The sequence below is a fragment of the Raphanus sativus genome, unplaced genomic scaffold (genome assembly GCF_000801105.2).
Source record: "Raphanus sativus cultivar WK10039 unplaced genomic scaffold, ASM80110v3 Scaffold0409, whole genome shotgun sequence".
NCBI classification, from domain to species: domain Eukaryota; kingdom Viridiplantae; phylum Streptophyta; class Magnoliopsida; order Brassicales; family Brassicaceae; genus Raphanus; species Raphanus sativus.
Genome location: NW_026615728.1, coordinates 756 through 15877, shown reverse-complemented (window position 1 = coordinate 15877; position 15122 = coordinate 756). Strand labels below are relative to the sequence as shown.

The 15122-nt window shown below is 36.5% G+C and overlaps 3 protein-coding genes across 3 annotated transcripts; 1 reads left to right on the top strand and 2 right to left on the bottom strand.

The window, feature by feature from the left end:
- Positions 1 to 585: 585 nt before the first annotated feature.
- LOC130502067 (uncharacterized) lies at positions 586 to 3406 on the top strand. Its single transcript, XM_056996886.1, has 6 exons — positions 586 to 959; positions 1437 to 2081; positions 2168 to 2395; positions 2488 to 2604; positions 2701 to 2934; positions 3036 to 3406. The coding sequence occupies exons 1-6, from the start codon at positions 894 to 896 to the stop codon at positions 3213 to 3215; spliced, it is 1470 nt and encodes a 489-aa protein (XP_056852866.1). The 5' UTR covers positions 586 to 893; the 3' UTR covers positions 3216 to 3406.
- Positions 3407 to 7317: 3911 nt separating this feature from the next.
- LOC130502066 (serine/threonine-protein phosphatase 2A 65 kDa regulatory subunit A alpha isoform) lies at positions 7318 to 10871 on the bottom strand. The gene is made up of 13 exons (XM_056996884.1): positions 10745 to 10871; positions 10050 to 10453; positions 9739 to 9985; positions 9466 to 9578; positions 9257 to 9336; positions 8985 to 9126; positions 8814 to 8894; positions 8611 to 8715; positions 8334 to 8516; positions 8136 to 8228; positions 7879 to 8018; positions 7712 to 7778; positions 7318 to 7608 (listed from the first exon to the last, which is right to left on the bottom strand). Exons 2-13 carry the CDS (start codon positions 10440 to 10442, stop codon positions 7486 to 7488), a joined length of 1767 nt encoding a protein of 588 aa, XP_056852864.1. The 5' UTR covers positions 10443 to 10453; positions 10745 to 10871; the 3' UTR covers positions 7318 to 7485.
- Positions 10872 to 11760: 889 nt separating this feature from the next.
- On the bottom strand, positions 11761 to 14683 carry LOC130502062 (aluminum-activated malate transporter 4-like). Its single transcript, XM_056996879.1, has 6 exons — positions 14175 to 14683; positions 13493 to 13630; positions 13130 to 13399; positions 12924 to 13060; positions 12686 to 12832; positions 11761 to 12600 (listed from the first exon to the last, which is right to left on the bottom strand). Exons 1-6 carry the CDS (start codon positions 14563 to 14565, stop codon positions 11908 to 11910), a joined length of 1776 nt encoding a protein of 591 aa, XP_056852859.1. The 5' UTR covers positions 14566 to 14683; the 3' UTR covers positions 11761 to 11907.
- Positions 14684 to 15122: the final 439 nt, after the last annotated feature.

The following is a 15122-nucleotide window of genomic DNA, read 5'->3' as shown; positions in this document are numbered from 1 at the left end:
TAATTAGGTGTACGATTGTTCGTATATTCAGTTTATGATTTTGACCTATCCATTACTTTCTTCTCAGTATCTGAATATTTATATTTCATATGTAGGCTACACATTAACTTTGAAGCGATTGGCCAGGTATGTGAAAATATAATTGACTCCCCTTCATTTAAAATTTGTAAAATGAATGTTTGGGGTAAAATCAGCATGGCCTACCTTTAAAATTTAACAAAAAAATCGATTCAATAGAACCAAATTTAAGTTCAGAATCGAATGAAGAGAATTGTATGTTGAGAGGAACTCACTTGAAATGATCCTTTTAAGAAAACTACTAACATACATCAGTTTTTTTTTTCTTGTTTTTCTCTTACAAACATAAACGTATTTCATAACTTCAAACACATGACTTTTTATATTAGTAGGTACTTGAATATATAGAAGAAAAAAAACATTTACAGTTGTAATCTAGAAACAGAAATAATAAAGCAATTTAAAAGAAAAACAACTTTTTTTAGAAGGAAATAAAAGCGAATAGTTACGGCGAGTCCGAAAACGACCACTCTGGAAACTATTTCCGCTTCATTATCCAATGAAAAGAAACAAAACCAATAAACGAAGAAGAAGGAAGAAGTAGAAGAACCGCTGTTTCTCTCTCTCTAACCTGTCTGAAATAACTCACTCGCTGACAAAAACTTCATTTTCTCGCCGGAAACGTTCTCTTCACTCTGATCATTTATCAAATATATATCTTTCTTTGACTCACAAACCATTTTCTCAATCCTCTTTCCTTTTCTCTTTCTTTGACTATTCTCCCTGTTTTCTCTCTCTCATACTATTATTCAAAGATGCTCCCATGAAAGTTGATTCCAGTCAGTGAATCTTCTTCTTCTCCTACTTCTTTCGTCATGAGTGACTCCACCAATAGCGTCTCTCCTTCCTCCGATTACGCCTCCATCTCCTCCGGCGACCAGGTTCTCCCTTTTTTTTTTAATCACCCTTCCTTCAAAACTCGATCTAGATTTTATTTTTTCCCCTTTATGGGTTTTGCTCTCTACACTACTTCATTGCATAAAGTCTTTGTCTTTTTTTTTTATCCGAGTTAGATCTTGCCTGATATTCACCTATGGATTAATATTTGTTTCCCACATTTACCATTTACTTAGCTTTGGTTGTGTCTTAAAAATCACGGGTCAGTTGCAATTTTTTTTTTAATTATAAAAAAAAAAGAACTCTCTTTTCCGTGAGTTTGACCACTATAAAGTGTTTTGCATTGTCCTTGCTAATTAGATTCAGGGTCGTTGCTTTAGACCACATGTGAATCAATTCAAATATGTGACCAAAAGTTCTATGTAGTATTATAGCCTATTACACTGCGAAAAATTCTATAAATGTTTATAATACTTCTTACATGGCAAACAATGTTTTTTTCTTTTTTGATGATTTGATAGTCTCTTCAGAGGAGTAGTAGAAGAAGTGGAGATGGAAACCGAGCCATCGTCCGCGAGTCCCGTCACTGGCACGACGTCTTCTGGTCAGCCATCTTCGTGATCCACCTCATATGCTTAGGCTTCGTGCTCGCGGTCCTTGGACTCAACAGGTTTAGGATATCGGATAGGTTAAACATCGACAGATACACTCAAGGCTTCTTGGAGAATCACAAAGGCCTCACCGAGGACTACTGGCCACTCTACGCCGTCGCCGGTGGCATTGGTGTCTTCATCAGCTGGGTCTGGTCGTTGCTTCTCGGCTCTTACGCCAACGAGATGATGAAAGTCTCTGTCCACATCTTGACCACATACTTGGCTGTGGTCAGCGTGCTGTGTTTCTGGTGCAGACAGTTCTTTTGGGGCGGGGCGTTCGCTATCGGAGCTCTGCTGCAGTTCTTGTATGTTGTTTCGGTTATCGACAGGCTTCCCTTTACGATGCTGGTTCTGAGGAAAGCGCTGAAACTAGTTTGGGGACTTCCTAAGGTCATAATGGTGGCGCATGCTTTCACGGTCTTCATGCTTTTGTGGATGTCTCTCTGGTCTTTTGGAGCTTCTGGTGTTGTGGCTTCTAGCATGGGCGATGAAGGACGATGGTGGCTTCTTGTGGTGAGCTGGCAAGTTTTTGCATTTTTTCATTACATGGCTTCTGTGTTCTGCATACTAGTGTCTGAAAGTAACATGTGTATATGCAGGTTCTTTCGGTAAGCTTGTTCTGGACAGGGGCTGTGCTGTGTAACACTGTCCATGTTATAGTTTCTGGGATGGTGTTTCATGTTCTCTTCCATCAAGAAGAGTCATCGTCCTCCTCGTTGCCTCCCAGCACTTTGATAGAGTCACTTAGGTACGCTGTGACAACGTCTTTTGGGAGCATATGTTACGGTTCGCTCTTCACTGCTGCTATTAGAACACTTCGCTGGGAGGTATTATAGTTCTTTCTCCAGATTCTTTTTTTTTGCTGTGCCATTTAAAAGACTTCTTATAGTTCATTGAGACAACTTTGTGTATACGTCAGATAAGGGGAGTCCGGTCCAAGATTTGTGGAAACGAATGTCTACTTTGCTGTGTTGATTTCCTGTTTCATCTAGTTGAAACTCTAGTTCGGTTTTTCAACAAGTATGCCTATGTTCAGGTAAAGCTAATAATCATGTCACACTCTTATGAGCGCCAAATGGATAATCAAAATGATTAAAAAATTAAAATTCGGTTGAAATTTTTTTTTTAATAGATTGCAGTGTATGGAAAAGGGTTTAACAGATCAGCAAGAGACGCGTGGGAACTTTTTCAATCAACAGGTGTAGAGGCACTTGTTGCATATGACTGTTCTGGTGCTGTGCTTTTAATGGGAACCATATTTGGAGGACTCATCACAGGCTCTTGCATTGGTATATGGGCTTGGATCAAATACAGTGACAGAGTTATCATGGTTGGTTCTACAGCTATGTTGATGGGAATGGTCCTTGTAAGTTTTTTTTTTTTACCTTTTTGTGCACTCTTCCAAAACATTACACATGAATCAAATTGTTTAATCTGTTAATTTGGTACAATGTGTTTTTTTTTCAGGTGGGACTAGGAATGGTTGTAGTGGAGAGTGCGGTGACATCGATATACATATGTTTTGCTGAAGATCCTTCGTTGATTCAGAGATGGGATGCTGATTTCTACAATGAGATGTCTGAGATGCTTCACCGTCGTCTTCAGCATCGTAGTGCAAGAGCCCGTGAAGTTTTGACGACCGCTTGATCAAGCCCATGTCTCTTGGATAACAGGAGCTCTATAACTGTAGATTATTATATGCAATTAGGGGTGTTAAAATCGGGGATAAATCTATTTTTGTTATGCTTTTCCTTTTGTCAAATCATGGATAGAAGTTGTGGACAATTTGTTTTATCAAAATGTATCTAATCTAATCTTCCGAAGTAAAAAAAAAAGAACTAGCCACAAGACCAAACAGCCACAAGCATCTGACTCCATCAATCTACTTTTTCTAAACCATTGGAGTTGAATGTGACCATGTGGTGGACATCATCACTGCAGACATGGTCAACTTGACCCATAAATCTGGTATACAGTTATGGATATAAGAAACGATGGTTATAGTAACTATGAAATATCTAAACACTTAGGGGATGTATTCAATTTAACATTTGATGTGATTTGATTTTTAATGGAGTTTAACATGATTTTCATAAGTTGCAGAGATTTAGGTGTTTTTTGTTAAACTACTCTAGAATATCACCTAAAACAATGGGATTTGAATTTTATTTTTTTTTAACTAAGAAACTCCACTCAAACACCCTAAAATCACCTCAAAACTTTAAAATCCCACAATTTAAAATATTTTCAATAACAGTGGATTTCAGAGTACTTAACGAAATGTCAAGTTCAATAACAGTAGATTTTAAATGAGTTTTTAAAATTCATGTTTGAATAACAGTGGATTTGTCATTTTAATACAAATCACCTGAAACTCTCGGTAGAATACACCTCCCTAATTTAGTACTATATGGTCACTGCTCTTTTTCTTGTGCAACTCCTTAATTTAGTACTATATGGTCTCTCGCCTAACCATAAAATGTAATAATCTATCTACCAAGCAACGAATTGGGAAGACTGTTCTTGCCTAAAACTAATAGTCAAATTCGTGTCATTTCTATCTAGCTATTGAGAGTAGAGTAAAGTCAAGTGCTTAGAAAATCATGGAAAACCTAAAATCGAAACAAAACATTATTTTAACCTCAAGAAACTAAAGAACCTCACCAAAAGTAACATCAAAATTCAAATACAACATATGTTAGCCTTAATGAGATAATACACATGATGTTCAAATTCAACTGGAACAAATGTTTAACCTCAAATAATCTAAAAAAAACTGAAGAGATAAAGGATATAACATATTTTAACCTGCTATCTCATTGATAGTTTACTAGCTAGAGTGGTATTATTCGATGAACATTGTTTACAAAACAGAAAGTTTAGTTTCTATTTGTAAAAAGTAAGTATCCATAATTAAGCATGAACTTGCTTGTGGAATCAACTCTTTTTCTTTCTTTTGTATCTAAGGTGAACGATTTACCCATATGTTATAAGAATCTATTGCGGTGTTTAAGTTAAACTATAATGTGCAGCGGTGGACTGATGCTTTCCAACTAAGGATGTATGATGTAAGAAGGAGCACATCATTTTTTTAATTTATATAAAACTCAAAGAAATTACTGAAAATGTGGTTGTATTTTTCTTTCAGTTTTAAAATATATTTTTAGTTTTTTTTTTCAGTTTTGAATGTATAGTGACAAACTTCACAATTTGTAAACACATGTTTCTTTGGACCTATGTTGGTAAGGGAATTGTGTTTTTTTTTGTATTTTATTCATGGAGTGATCTTTCCCTTTAAGCTCTAATTATCTTAGGCATGGATGCATTATGCAATTAGGATTGTTAAAAGAGAGTTGGCATGTGTTGGTAAATCTATTTTGTCAAATAGTTCATGCTTTTATTTTGTCAAACCATGAATAGAAGTTGCTCACAACAATGATCTAATTGAAAGTGAAATTTTGTATTCAACAAAAACATCAGATAACCATTGTTGTAATATTATTTTTGACAAATGGGTGAATTAATTAATAAAAGTATTATCGGTTAAAATCTGGTTTAGAATCTTCTTTCTTATTAATGGTTCAACATTTATTATTCATAACATAGGTTTTTTATTTGCCAATTATTCAACTATATATTTTTTAATCATGTTCGTGTTCATTCTCAGTACATTTTCTCTTATACACCCTCATCATGAGGTCATTAAAAAGCAAAGTAGGTTTTTTTACTCATAAATTTATTTTTTATTTTCCTCTTCCATCCCTACTTTGCAAAAAAAAGAATTCTGTTAGATGAGGTCTTAAAATCCATGATTACATAATAAAACCTAAAAAAAATATAGTATCAGGTACAACCGTTTTCAATTCAGATGACATCGTTCCACCGTCGTTCTCAAATAAAAAAACATATATCATTTGCGATTTAGAAAATTATAGATTAAAGCTACACATGCACATATAGACAGTACAATTATAAGATTGTAAATCCGATTTTAGAAGAAAAAATTCATACACATGACCTTATATACATCAATTATCATTATTTTGTGTTAACAATACTGATTTCTTTTTTTATATTGATGAAATGTCAAATTCTTTATAAAATCGTGTATTACCATTTATTACTCATAAAAAATATTTGGTAAAAACAGTTTTAAGTCTAAAATATCTTCTTATATACAGAATCTACATCTTTGTTTATATAGTTATGTAGTCTACTAAACATTAAATAGAGTATTGTTTTATGTATCAACAACGGAATATATGAATTCATCAACAATTGAGAAATTAATGTGAAATGCTAGTATGTATAGTTTGGGTATGAGTAAATCAGTTATGTCTCACATGTTATCGTAACATATATTTGTTGATATTATTTCATTTTTATCATATTTTCCTTTTGGCTCACGAAAACTATTATAAGAAGGACCTGAAACGAATTGAATAAACTAAGGTAGAAAAATAAATATAGATTCTAGAAGCAATTCTTGGAAGTCTAAGTGATTTTTGTCATGAATTTATGATATCAATATGGTTTAACTAACTCTTGGTTCAATCATTTAAATTTTTATTTCTGATTTTGTTATCTTTATTGTTCACTATCTGTAATGTTTTTACCTATGTGGGACTGAATCTATCAAAAACACAATATTATCACAATCATCATCTTCCACCAATTCTCAATCTTTCGGATCTTTTACCTTCTAGACACCAATTACCTGGATATATCATGCAATTAGGGTGGTTAAAAGCGGGCTAACCCATCCTGGTAAATCTAGATTATCCAATGATTCATGCTTTTCTTCTGCTAAATTGTGGATAAAAGTTGTGGACGAGTTGTTTGATCAAAATGTATTCAGTCTAATCTATACATTTTGCCTTTTAAGTAAAAAAACAAATTAAAGTTTGGAGTCATCTAAAAGGAGAAAAAAGCAGAACTAGCCAGAAGACCAGTCAGCCATAAACTATTGAAGTTGAATTTGATTGTGGTGAAGGGAACTCTTAAGGTAATTACCACAGTATTATCAACAGATTGTAATTCAGGGATTGTTGTTATAGAGATCAAATGCGGAAAGTAGTATACTATGTGTGCTTAAAGCCCTCTGTACTCCAACAATATCAAGTAAACCTCAAAAGTGGTGGAACTATTTAGATGCAAGATGGTCTAGGTGTAGTAATCGTCTAAATACAATTAAGGACTTTCAGTTGTAATTCTAGTTTCAATATCATGAGAAATTGCCAAAAATACCATTTTCGTAGTACCACTTTTCATGTTTACACTAACCACTTTTACCACTACTTTTAATGAAGGGTTTAGATTTGAACGTTTAGGATTTAGGGTTTAGATTTTTTGTTTTAGGGTTTAGATTTGATGTTTTAGGGTTTAGAGTTGAGGATTTAGGGTTTATAGTTGAGGTTTCAGGGTTTAGGGTTTAGGATATTGAATTTAGGGTATATAGTTTAGGGTTTAGGGTTTAGAGTTGAAGATTTAGGGTTTAAGGTTTAGAATTGGGGGTTTAGGATTTAGAATTTTGGATTAAAATTTTGAAAAGCATATAAAAACAAAGATATAAGAGTCTTTAACATTTTAATAAATAAGGTATTTTTGAAAATGTGTACTTAGTGGTGGTAAAGATGAATAATGGTACCTTCAAAGTGGTATTTTTGAAAATTCCCCCAATATCTTTTGGCATTAGTGTAAACTAAGAAGATGGAAATATTGGAAACACAGCTTTGAACACAAGAAAACGTAACAAATGAAAACAAATTTTACTAAAATATGACAAATGCAGTTCATAACCATCAACCAAAATGGCGTTTTAGACAAACAAATCAAAGAAGAGAACACATATAGTGAGAAACTTGACGAAAAAATATTCAGGATTGAAGATTATTTATCGTTAAAAACATTGAAACATTCAGGATTGCGCCACTGCGGCAGCATCAATGGAACGAAGCGCTTGGTTTGCAAAATAGCGAACATCGACATCAGGGTCCTCGCTCAGGTCCACCAAACACTGACGGATTGTTTTGTCCACCACCTACCAAATTTACCAAACACAGCAAAAGTACATTCAAGTTCAAACAATCTCCTATCATGTCTTTAGATATAATTGAGTTATGTTTAATAATATCTCATCTTACTGATTGGTCGACTATGGGGATGAGGGATTGCAGAAGCTTAGCAACATTGAACTTGATGTTTGGAACTCTGCAGATATTAGATATGTTGCAACAACATGTTAAGAAACTAGGACGTGTTCTTGAAGGAGTTTGCTAAACTCAAACTCTTATATCTCTATCGGTCTTACCTGTCTTTGGATGCCTCAACCACCACAGGAAGAAACTTGGAGCACGTGATTTCTGATCCCATTACAGGAGCCATGAGAGAGATTGCACGAAGAGCCATCATCCTATGTAGGTAGTGCGGATTGTTGACCATGTCCAACACCTGTTTACACGAAACAGGTCAAGAGCTTTAGCGATTTCCAGAGAAAAATTGACCAAGGACAGAGATCAGAGCCATAGGTTAAGAAGGTTATAGTATGAGACGCATAAAAAATAAAACCTGGGGAACTATGTGCTGCATTGCCCATTCAGAACCAAACTCCTCTGCAAGACGCTTTAGGTTGTTTGCTGCGGCTTCACGGATAGAGTAGACCTGAAGAAGTAGAGGAGAACAACGTCAATATCCAGAGTGCACACAAATGGATGAGAACTTATATGCTAATATCAAAGATCCCAAAATTAAGGATTCAAGATAAACCTTGTCTTGCATCCATTGCATGCAAAGGGCTCCGAGCTTGTCATCGAAGAACCCTATACCTAACTGGCTAGCCAACAGAGGAACATACTCAATTATAGCAAGTCGGACTCTCCAGTGCCGATCCTCAGCAAGCTCAACAATCGCAGGCAACAAGGACTGTGATAGCAGATCAATTCCAATAACCTGCCGTAAAAGATATTCAGCAACCAGTTGAAACCAAAGAAGCAATATAAGTAGCTGAAACTTAAAGTCACATGAAGAGGGATATGCAGCAGACCTGGTTGACTTGGTCTAGCTTGCTTATGATGTTGAGGCGTACATCAGGAAATTCATCTTTCAAAAGGGAAAGAAAAATTGGTAGCAGATGCTCAATCGTTGAATCCTGTATTTAAGTAAGATTTTAGTATGTTAATGGAAACAATAAGAGTAAATTAAACCACAGAAAGTAGTGAAAAATGTTGGCTATCATTAGTCATATACCTTGCCAAGGATAGGAGCCATTCCCATTATTACTGAAGCTAGAGCAGAGCGGACATGTTGAGAAGAATCAGATGATAATTCCTGCAGACATGTTGGAATCAGTATATAAGGAGACCATCAAACAACCCGCTTGTATGGAATTTGAGGACATTCATAGCAGATAGAATGTACCTTCACACAAGGAAGGATGTGCTGGATGGCAAGCTCTGGATTCAAAAGCTGACAGAACTTAGTCACTTTTCCCGCTGCTGCTATTCGCACTTCAGCCTCATTGTCACGTAGCAATCTCACATATGCAGGAACCAAATCCGTCCTACAGATATAGCAGTATAAACCTTGTGTCAAAAAAAAGATACATGTACAAACATAAAGCTACCATCCAAGGCTCTAATATGTATGAGAAAAAAACATTAAATGCTGTATGACCCCCACACGGTACATACTTGGTGCAATCAGGACCCACTGCCTCGCAAAGTTCGTATAGTTGATTAGCAACCATGTAGCGCACCCTCCATGATTTATCCTGCTCTCATAAAACAAACCATATAGCGTCAAAAACAACAAGAACTACATTTTTTTACCGAAGAAAACAAGGAACGCAGTAGCCACAAATGCAAAAAAAAAAAAAAGCAAAAGCAAAAGCTCAATTCACCTGAGAGAAATTAACAATAACAGGTAAAATGCGTGCAACACATTCCTGAGGTTCCAACAACTTTCCAAGAGCTGCACAGCCTTCCACAGCCAAAAGTCTAACAGAATCCTGCTCTGCAATGAAGATTAAAATTTTAAAATATATATTAGCATGGATAAGAAACAAAACATTTCTAAAGATGTAAATATCAACTCCTGCTTATTAGTTTCAAATGTAACCACATTAAGTGATGAGGCATTGTAACCATATAATTCAAGCTGTGTGTAAAAGTACCATCTTTAGTAAGACCATCGAACATAGTCATGATCTCAGCATTCAAAAACGTCGACTCCACAGTCGTAGCAAACTTCCCCAGGTTAGACGCAGCAGCTCTCCGCACCATAGGCATATCATCTTGGCACAACTGACCATAACTAGACCGCAACTCCGTCTTCAACACATCGGTACAACCTTGGTAAGCAACATGAAACAAACCACATGCCGAAACCCTCGCCGCAAACCACTCACCAGCCGCAAGCCTCTACATAAAAAAAAAAAAATTAAACCTTTCCTCAAGATCTCGAGAAGTAGTATAAATGCCAAACCTTGACAAGAGGGACAAAGGAGTCGACAAGGTCGCTCTCCTTCATCTGAGAACCGATCTTACAAAGCGAGTCCACAGCTTTCTCTCTCACGGATGTCTCCTCAACGGTGCAGAGAGATTCGAGAGGAGGGAGAAGCACATGAGCATGCTCAATCCCACCGACGAAGGGGATGAAAACACCCAGCTCCTCAGCCATGGCGAGGAGGACCTCATCGTCGTCGTCACTGTTCTCACTCAGAAAGGGGATCAGCTCTTTCCTAGTACGCTCCTCTCCAAGAGCACGAGCGATTGTAGATAAACGGCGGATAGAGTTGAGACGGAGCTGGATGTCGTCGTTTTTGAGCTCGTCGATGAGAAGAGCGATGGGGTACAAGGGTTCATCCACCATGGCCATCCTTTATCTCACTGCAAATGAAATGAAGATGATTGGTTAAAAATCATTCCTTGAAAAAAAAGTAAAAAGGTAAAGTAATTTATCGACACTAGAGTAAATTTTCAGAGAGGTTAGAGCTTAAATGGGTTGTTTATTAGAGATCAAGCAATAGAGAAATGAATCAGGTTAGAAGAGAGAGACTTTGGATCTCGATTGCAAAAAAATAAATCGAGACTGGTTAAACACCACCAGATTCAGGCGTTGGGAGAGTAAAGGGAATGTCAATCGGAGGTGGAGGCGTAAAGATCTGGATATCATCTTACCCGATCAACAAGGCGTCTCTAACGAACGAGAGGAAAGTGCTTCAGATTCCGAAGAGGAATTGCGAGGAGAAGAAGAAAAAAAAAGGACAACAAAAGAAAAGGAAATGTTTTAGTTAAATAAGTTAATATTAAGGTCTTCTTGGGCCGTATATAAGCTTATTGGGCTTTTCTTATGCTTCATAATATGTCAAAAAAAAATAAACGTCTGATTTTATTGGATTTAAAAACTTTGGATCATCTTGGAAGTGTAGTTGATTAGTCCAATCCTCCTCTCTCTGTATAAACATTGTCACCATGAGTAAACATATTCCAAAACATCTTTGATTGCTTTCACAGCTGTATTTTTTGACAAGAGCGTTTAATCAATTTTTTTGGACAAGAAAAGAAAATTCTAAAAAACTTATTATTGAACAACATCATTGCAGTAAATGATCCAACTGAGTGCAAATTGTATTTTATAAAAAAAACAAGCATCAGACAACAAAACTTCAAGCTCAGTTGTATAACTTTCCAAAAAATGGAATTAAAAACTTATTTCAAGACGGAAAAAATATTTCAGTTTAGGGGTGGTAAACGAGAATTTCATGTTTTTGTGGTTTTGGAGGAAAAATGCATTTTTTTGCGGTTTTATCATTTTTGCAAATGACACAATAATATTAGTTTTTCTTTCGGAATTTGTCAGTTGTCTCAAAAATATAATAGATATTATATCATTTTGATAAAACCATCACCATTTGGATGATTCAATTTGGATTAGGCAGTTGATTCTCTAAATTAAGACTAAAATTTAAAACTCATCCAAATAGATCATCTAGATGCCTTGTAATTTTTATATCTAAACAAACAATATTCTCATCTCTAATCTCCATCTAGATAACTCATATTAATGGTGAAACGAATAGCCCATTAATCAGTTCTTTTGAGAAAGAAACAAAAAATCTAAGATATGATTGGACACCAGCTTACACTAAATGATCCAGTTGAAAGTGAAATTTGTATTTCAACAAACAACCATCAGACAACAAAACTTCAAGTTCACCTTTATAACTTTCCAAAAATGGAATTAGCATCTCATGTCAAGACAACAACAAAAGAACTACATCAAATTGTCTCTATACAAATCAAAACTATGCACCTCATGGTTAAACTGCAAACTGCCTCTGCTAATCCCTGGAGCTAAAGCAGCTCCTTAGTCTTGTCCAAAATCCATCTTTAACTATGTTGTTCTTCTCTGTCTCACTATCTGGCTCTTTGAAATCGGCTTTGGTGCTAAGCTCCTCAAACGCGTTGACCACATTCTGTAGCCTTGCAACAAACTCGATAAGAAGAGACGCAAATGTGGCCAGCGACAAGGAACTTGCACTCTCATATACTTTGGATTCTATCTCATTGATCGTAGACCCGCCTATGAATGAGACGCTCGGCCAGTGTTCTCGGTTCCTAAACATCATACTCTCCGTTGACCTCCAAAGCCGAGAATCATTACCAGTATGTGGACTCTGATGATGATGGTTGAGGTTGTTGTTGTTGTTGGTGTCCCAAATCTGGCTGAGAGATTGGATCACTTTGGTCTCTTCCTCGTCTCTGGCTTCTTCGTGATAGTTCTGTTGCGCTTGTTCAGCATCGGCTTTCTCTTTCATAGCAGCCCAGCTTTCCGAGTTGACGAGAAGGAAGGAGTTGCTGTCTATCTTCATCTGAAGTTCCTCTGCTGCTCGTTGAACTTCTTTAAGAACGTTTCCTTGGCTTAGCTTCTCCATTTTCTCCACTTTTTCTCCAAACAACCTCAACACTTTGGCTCCTTCGTTTCCAACTCTCTGAAGTTCCTGACGGAAAGCCTGTCTTTTCTCTGGTGCTGCCTGCACAAATCACTCACACACACACAAATTAACATCAAATAGAAAGAGAGAGTATTGAGCATATGTCTTTCAAAAAGGAGTTAACCTGAATTTCTGAAAGAATGCAGCCGTGCATAGCCATGACCATGAAAGCGCAATGCCTAACGGCACCACTAAGTTTGACATAGTTTGCCCATGGATGATGGAAACTCCTATAAGGTCCATGTGGAGGCTCCCATACTGCAAAATCAAGCTGCAAAAATATATATATTAAAATATAATTATAATGTAAGTTCTTTTGAAGCTGCTATCTAGTGAAAAAGTTACTCTATGGAAACACACACCAGAGAATCTTCTTGGCTTGTAGATTGGACTACAGACCTGTATCCACTGTACAAAGGGTCATCTGAAGCTTGGTACGTGAGAATCTTGGAAGGAATCCTCTCGTATTCAACGCATTGCAAGTACCCATTAACACATCCTGAAAAGTACAAACAAAATCAGCCAAAACCCCCCAAAGAGACACAGCCATGTACTCTTTCTTTCTTACCTTCTAGGGAATTAGCCACACTCTTGAAATTCTTAACCACTAGCTTATGAAGGTCTTCCCCAGCCCAAATCGGGAGTATAAATATGTTCACACCCAGACAGATACTTGCACCGACGAGAATCAGCAGAAACCTGTAATAAGCCGTGCTGAAAAACTCTCTGGTGTTGTTTCCAGACACAAGAACGATGCAGAACGTCAACAGAAACACCCTGAATGCATATTCATACGACTTCATTGCTGGGTAGAGTTTCAGATAACTTGCACAGAAACCTGATAGAAATTGAAAAGAGAAAAGCGTTTACTAATACATTAAAAGGGTTAAATCATATAACATGGATTGATAGATTTGGTCGATGGTGCAACCTGCAAGGAAGATACTGATGATAATGACTTCTTCCTCGAAGTCTCCAGCTAAAACAGAGAGTCTAGCTATCCCAAGAGCAAGTCCTCCTGCAGAGAATGTACCTATAGCTCTATTGAATCCTTTCACCAATGTTGCTCCTTCAAAAACAGAGTATAAGCCAGAAGAGAAGATCAGATCAGAGATCAAGCAAGCAGCAGACTTTATGTGAATATAATTCAAATCACTCAAAACCCACTAACCATAACAGATCAAAATGAGATTTTTTAACCCTCTGAACAGAATAAAAATTCAAAATTTAACAGATATGTTGCTTCTACACAAAACAGAGTATAAGCCAGAGGATAATATCAGATCAGAGATCAAGCAAGCAGCAGACTTTATGTGAATGTAATTCAAATCACTCAAAACCCATTAACCAAAACAGATCAAAATGAGAATTTTAATCCTCTGAACAGAATAAAAATTCAAACTTTAACAGACGTTGCTCCTACTACACAAAACAGAGTATAAGCCAGGAAACATGATCAGAGATCAAGCAAGCAGCAGACTTGATGTGAACAGAACTCTACTCACCCAAACCCATTAACCATAACAGATCAAAATGAGATTTTTAACCCTCTGAGCATAATAAAAATTCAAACTTTAAGAAAATTGAATCGAACAAGGACGACCCAGTAGTACCTATGCTATACTCGAAGACGACGACGACGGTAAGAATAGCCCACACGGCGTACTTGCTAGCGTCAGCGAGCGGCTCTTTGAGGTAAATAACGAAGGAGCAGAGCGCGAGAGCCATCCCCATCTTGACGGAGAAGTAAACTTTCCGTCGATCGGAGCGACCCATCTCGTGCAATTTAGCAGCGGCGTCGTGTAGTACGGCCATCCAGGAGGCGACGATCCCGTCGGAGAAGAAGCGGAAACACCGGAACTTTGATCGGCGATGATCGTCGTCGTCATCGAGGAAGACGCTCGAGTCGTCGTTGAAGCCGCCGCCGAAATCTGAGAAGGGTTTACGGGAGAGGAGGGCTTCTTCTCTGGTTTGGTCTCCGAACAGCTCCGATTTGCTAGTCATTTTGATTGATCTCTCTTCTTCTTCTTCTTCTTCTTAGATCACAGAGATGCACAGTGCTTACTGGGCCTAATAAAAATATTTATTTAAACGGTTAGAGTTCTTTTTGTATATAAGCAAATACACACTGATTGATTGGTTGCTCACGTTGATTCTCTGATCTGATATATAATTATTTTATATTGACTCGTGTTGTGCTATGGCTCCTATTATGATGATGCAAGTCCAGTTTTTTAATTTATTTTCGATTTTCACAATATAAAAATATACATGCATCTACTTTCAGTTTGAATATAATTATCTTTTTGGTAAAACAAAAGAAATTTTTTACCAAATTTAGTTTGAATAATACATTGCATGACTCATGTTTCTGGATATTTTGTTATCATGGTAATTCAAAAAGAAAACAATTAATTAATTTAACTACAGACGAAACGTTTTTGCCAAATTCAGTTTGAATAATACATTGCGTGACTCATGTTTCTGAATATTTTCTTATCATGGTAATTCAAAAAGAAAACACTTAATTAATTTAACTACAGACGAAACGTTTTTAAAAT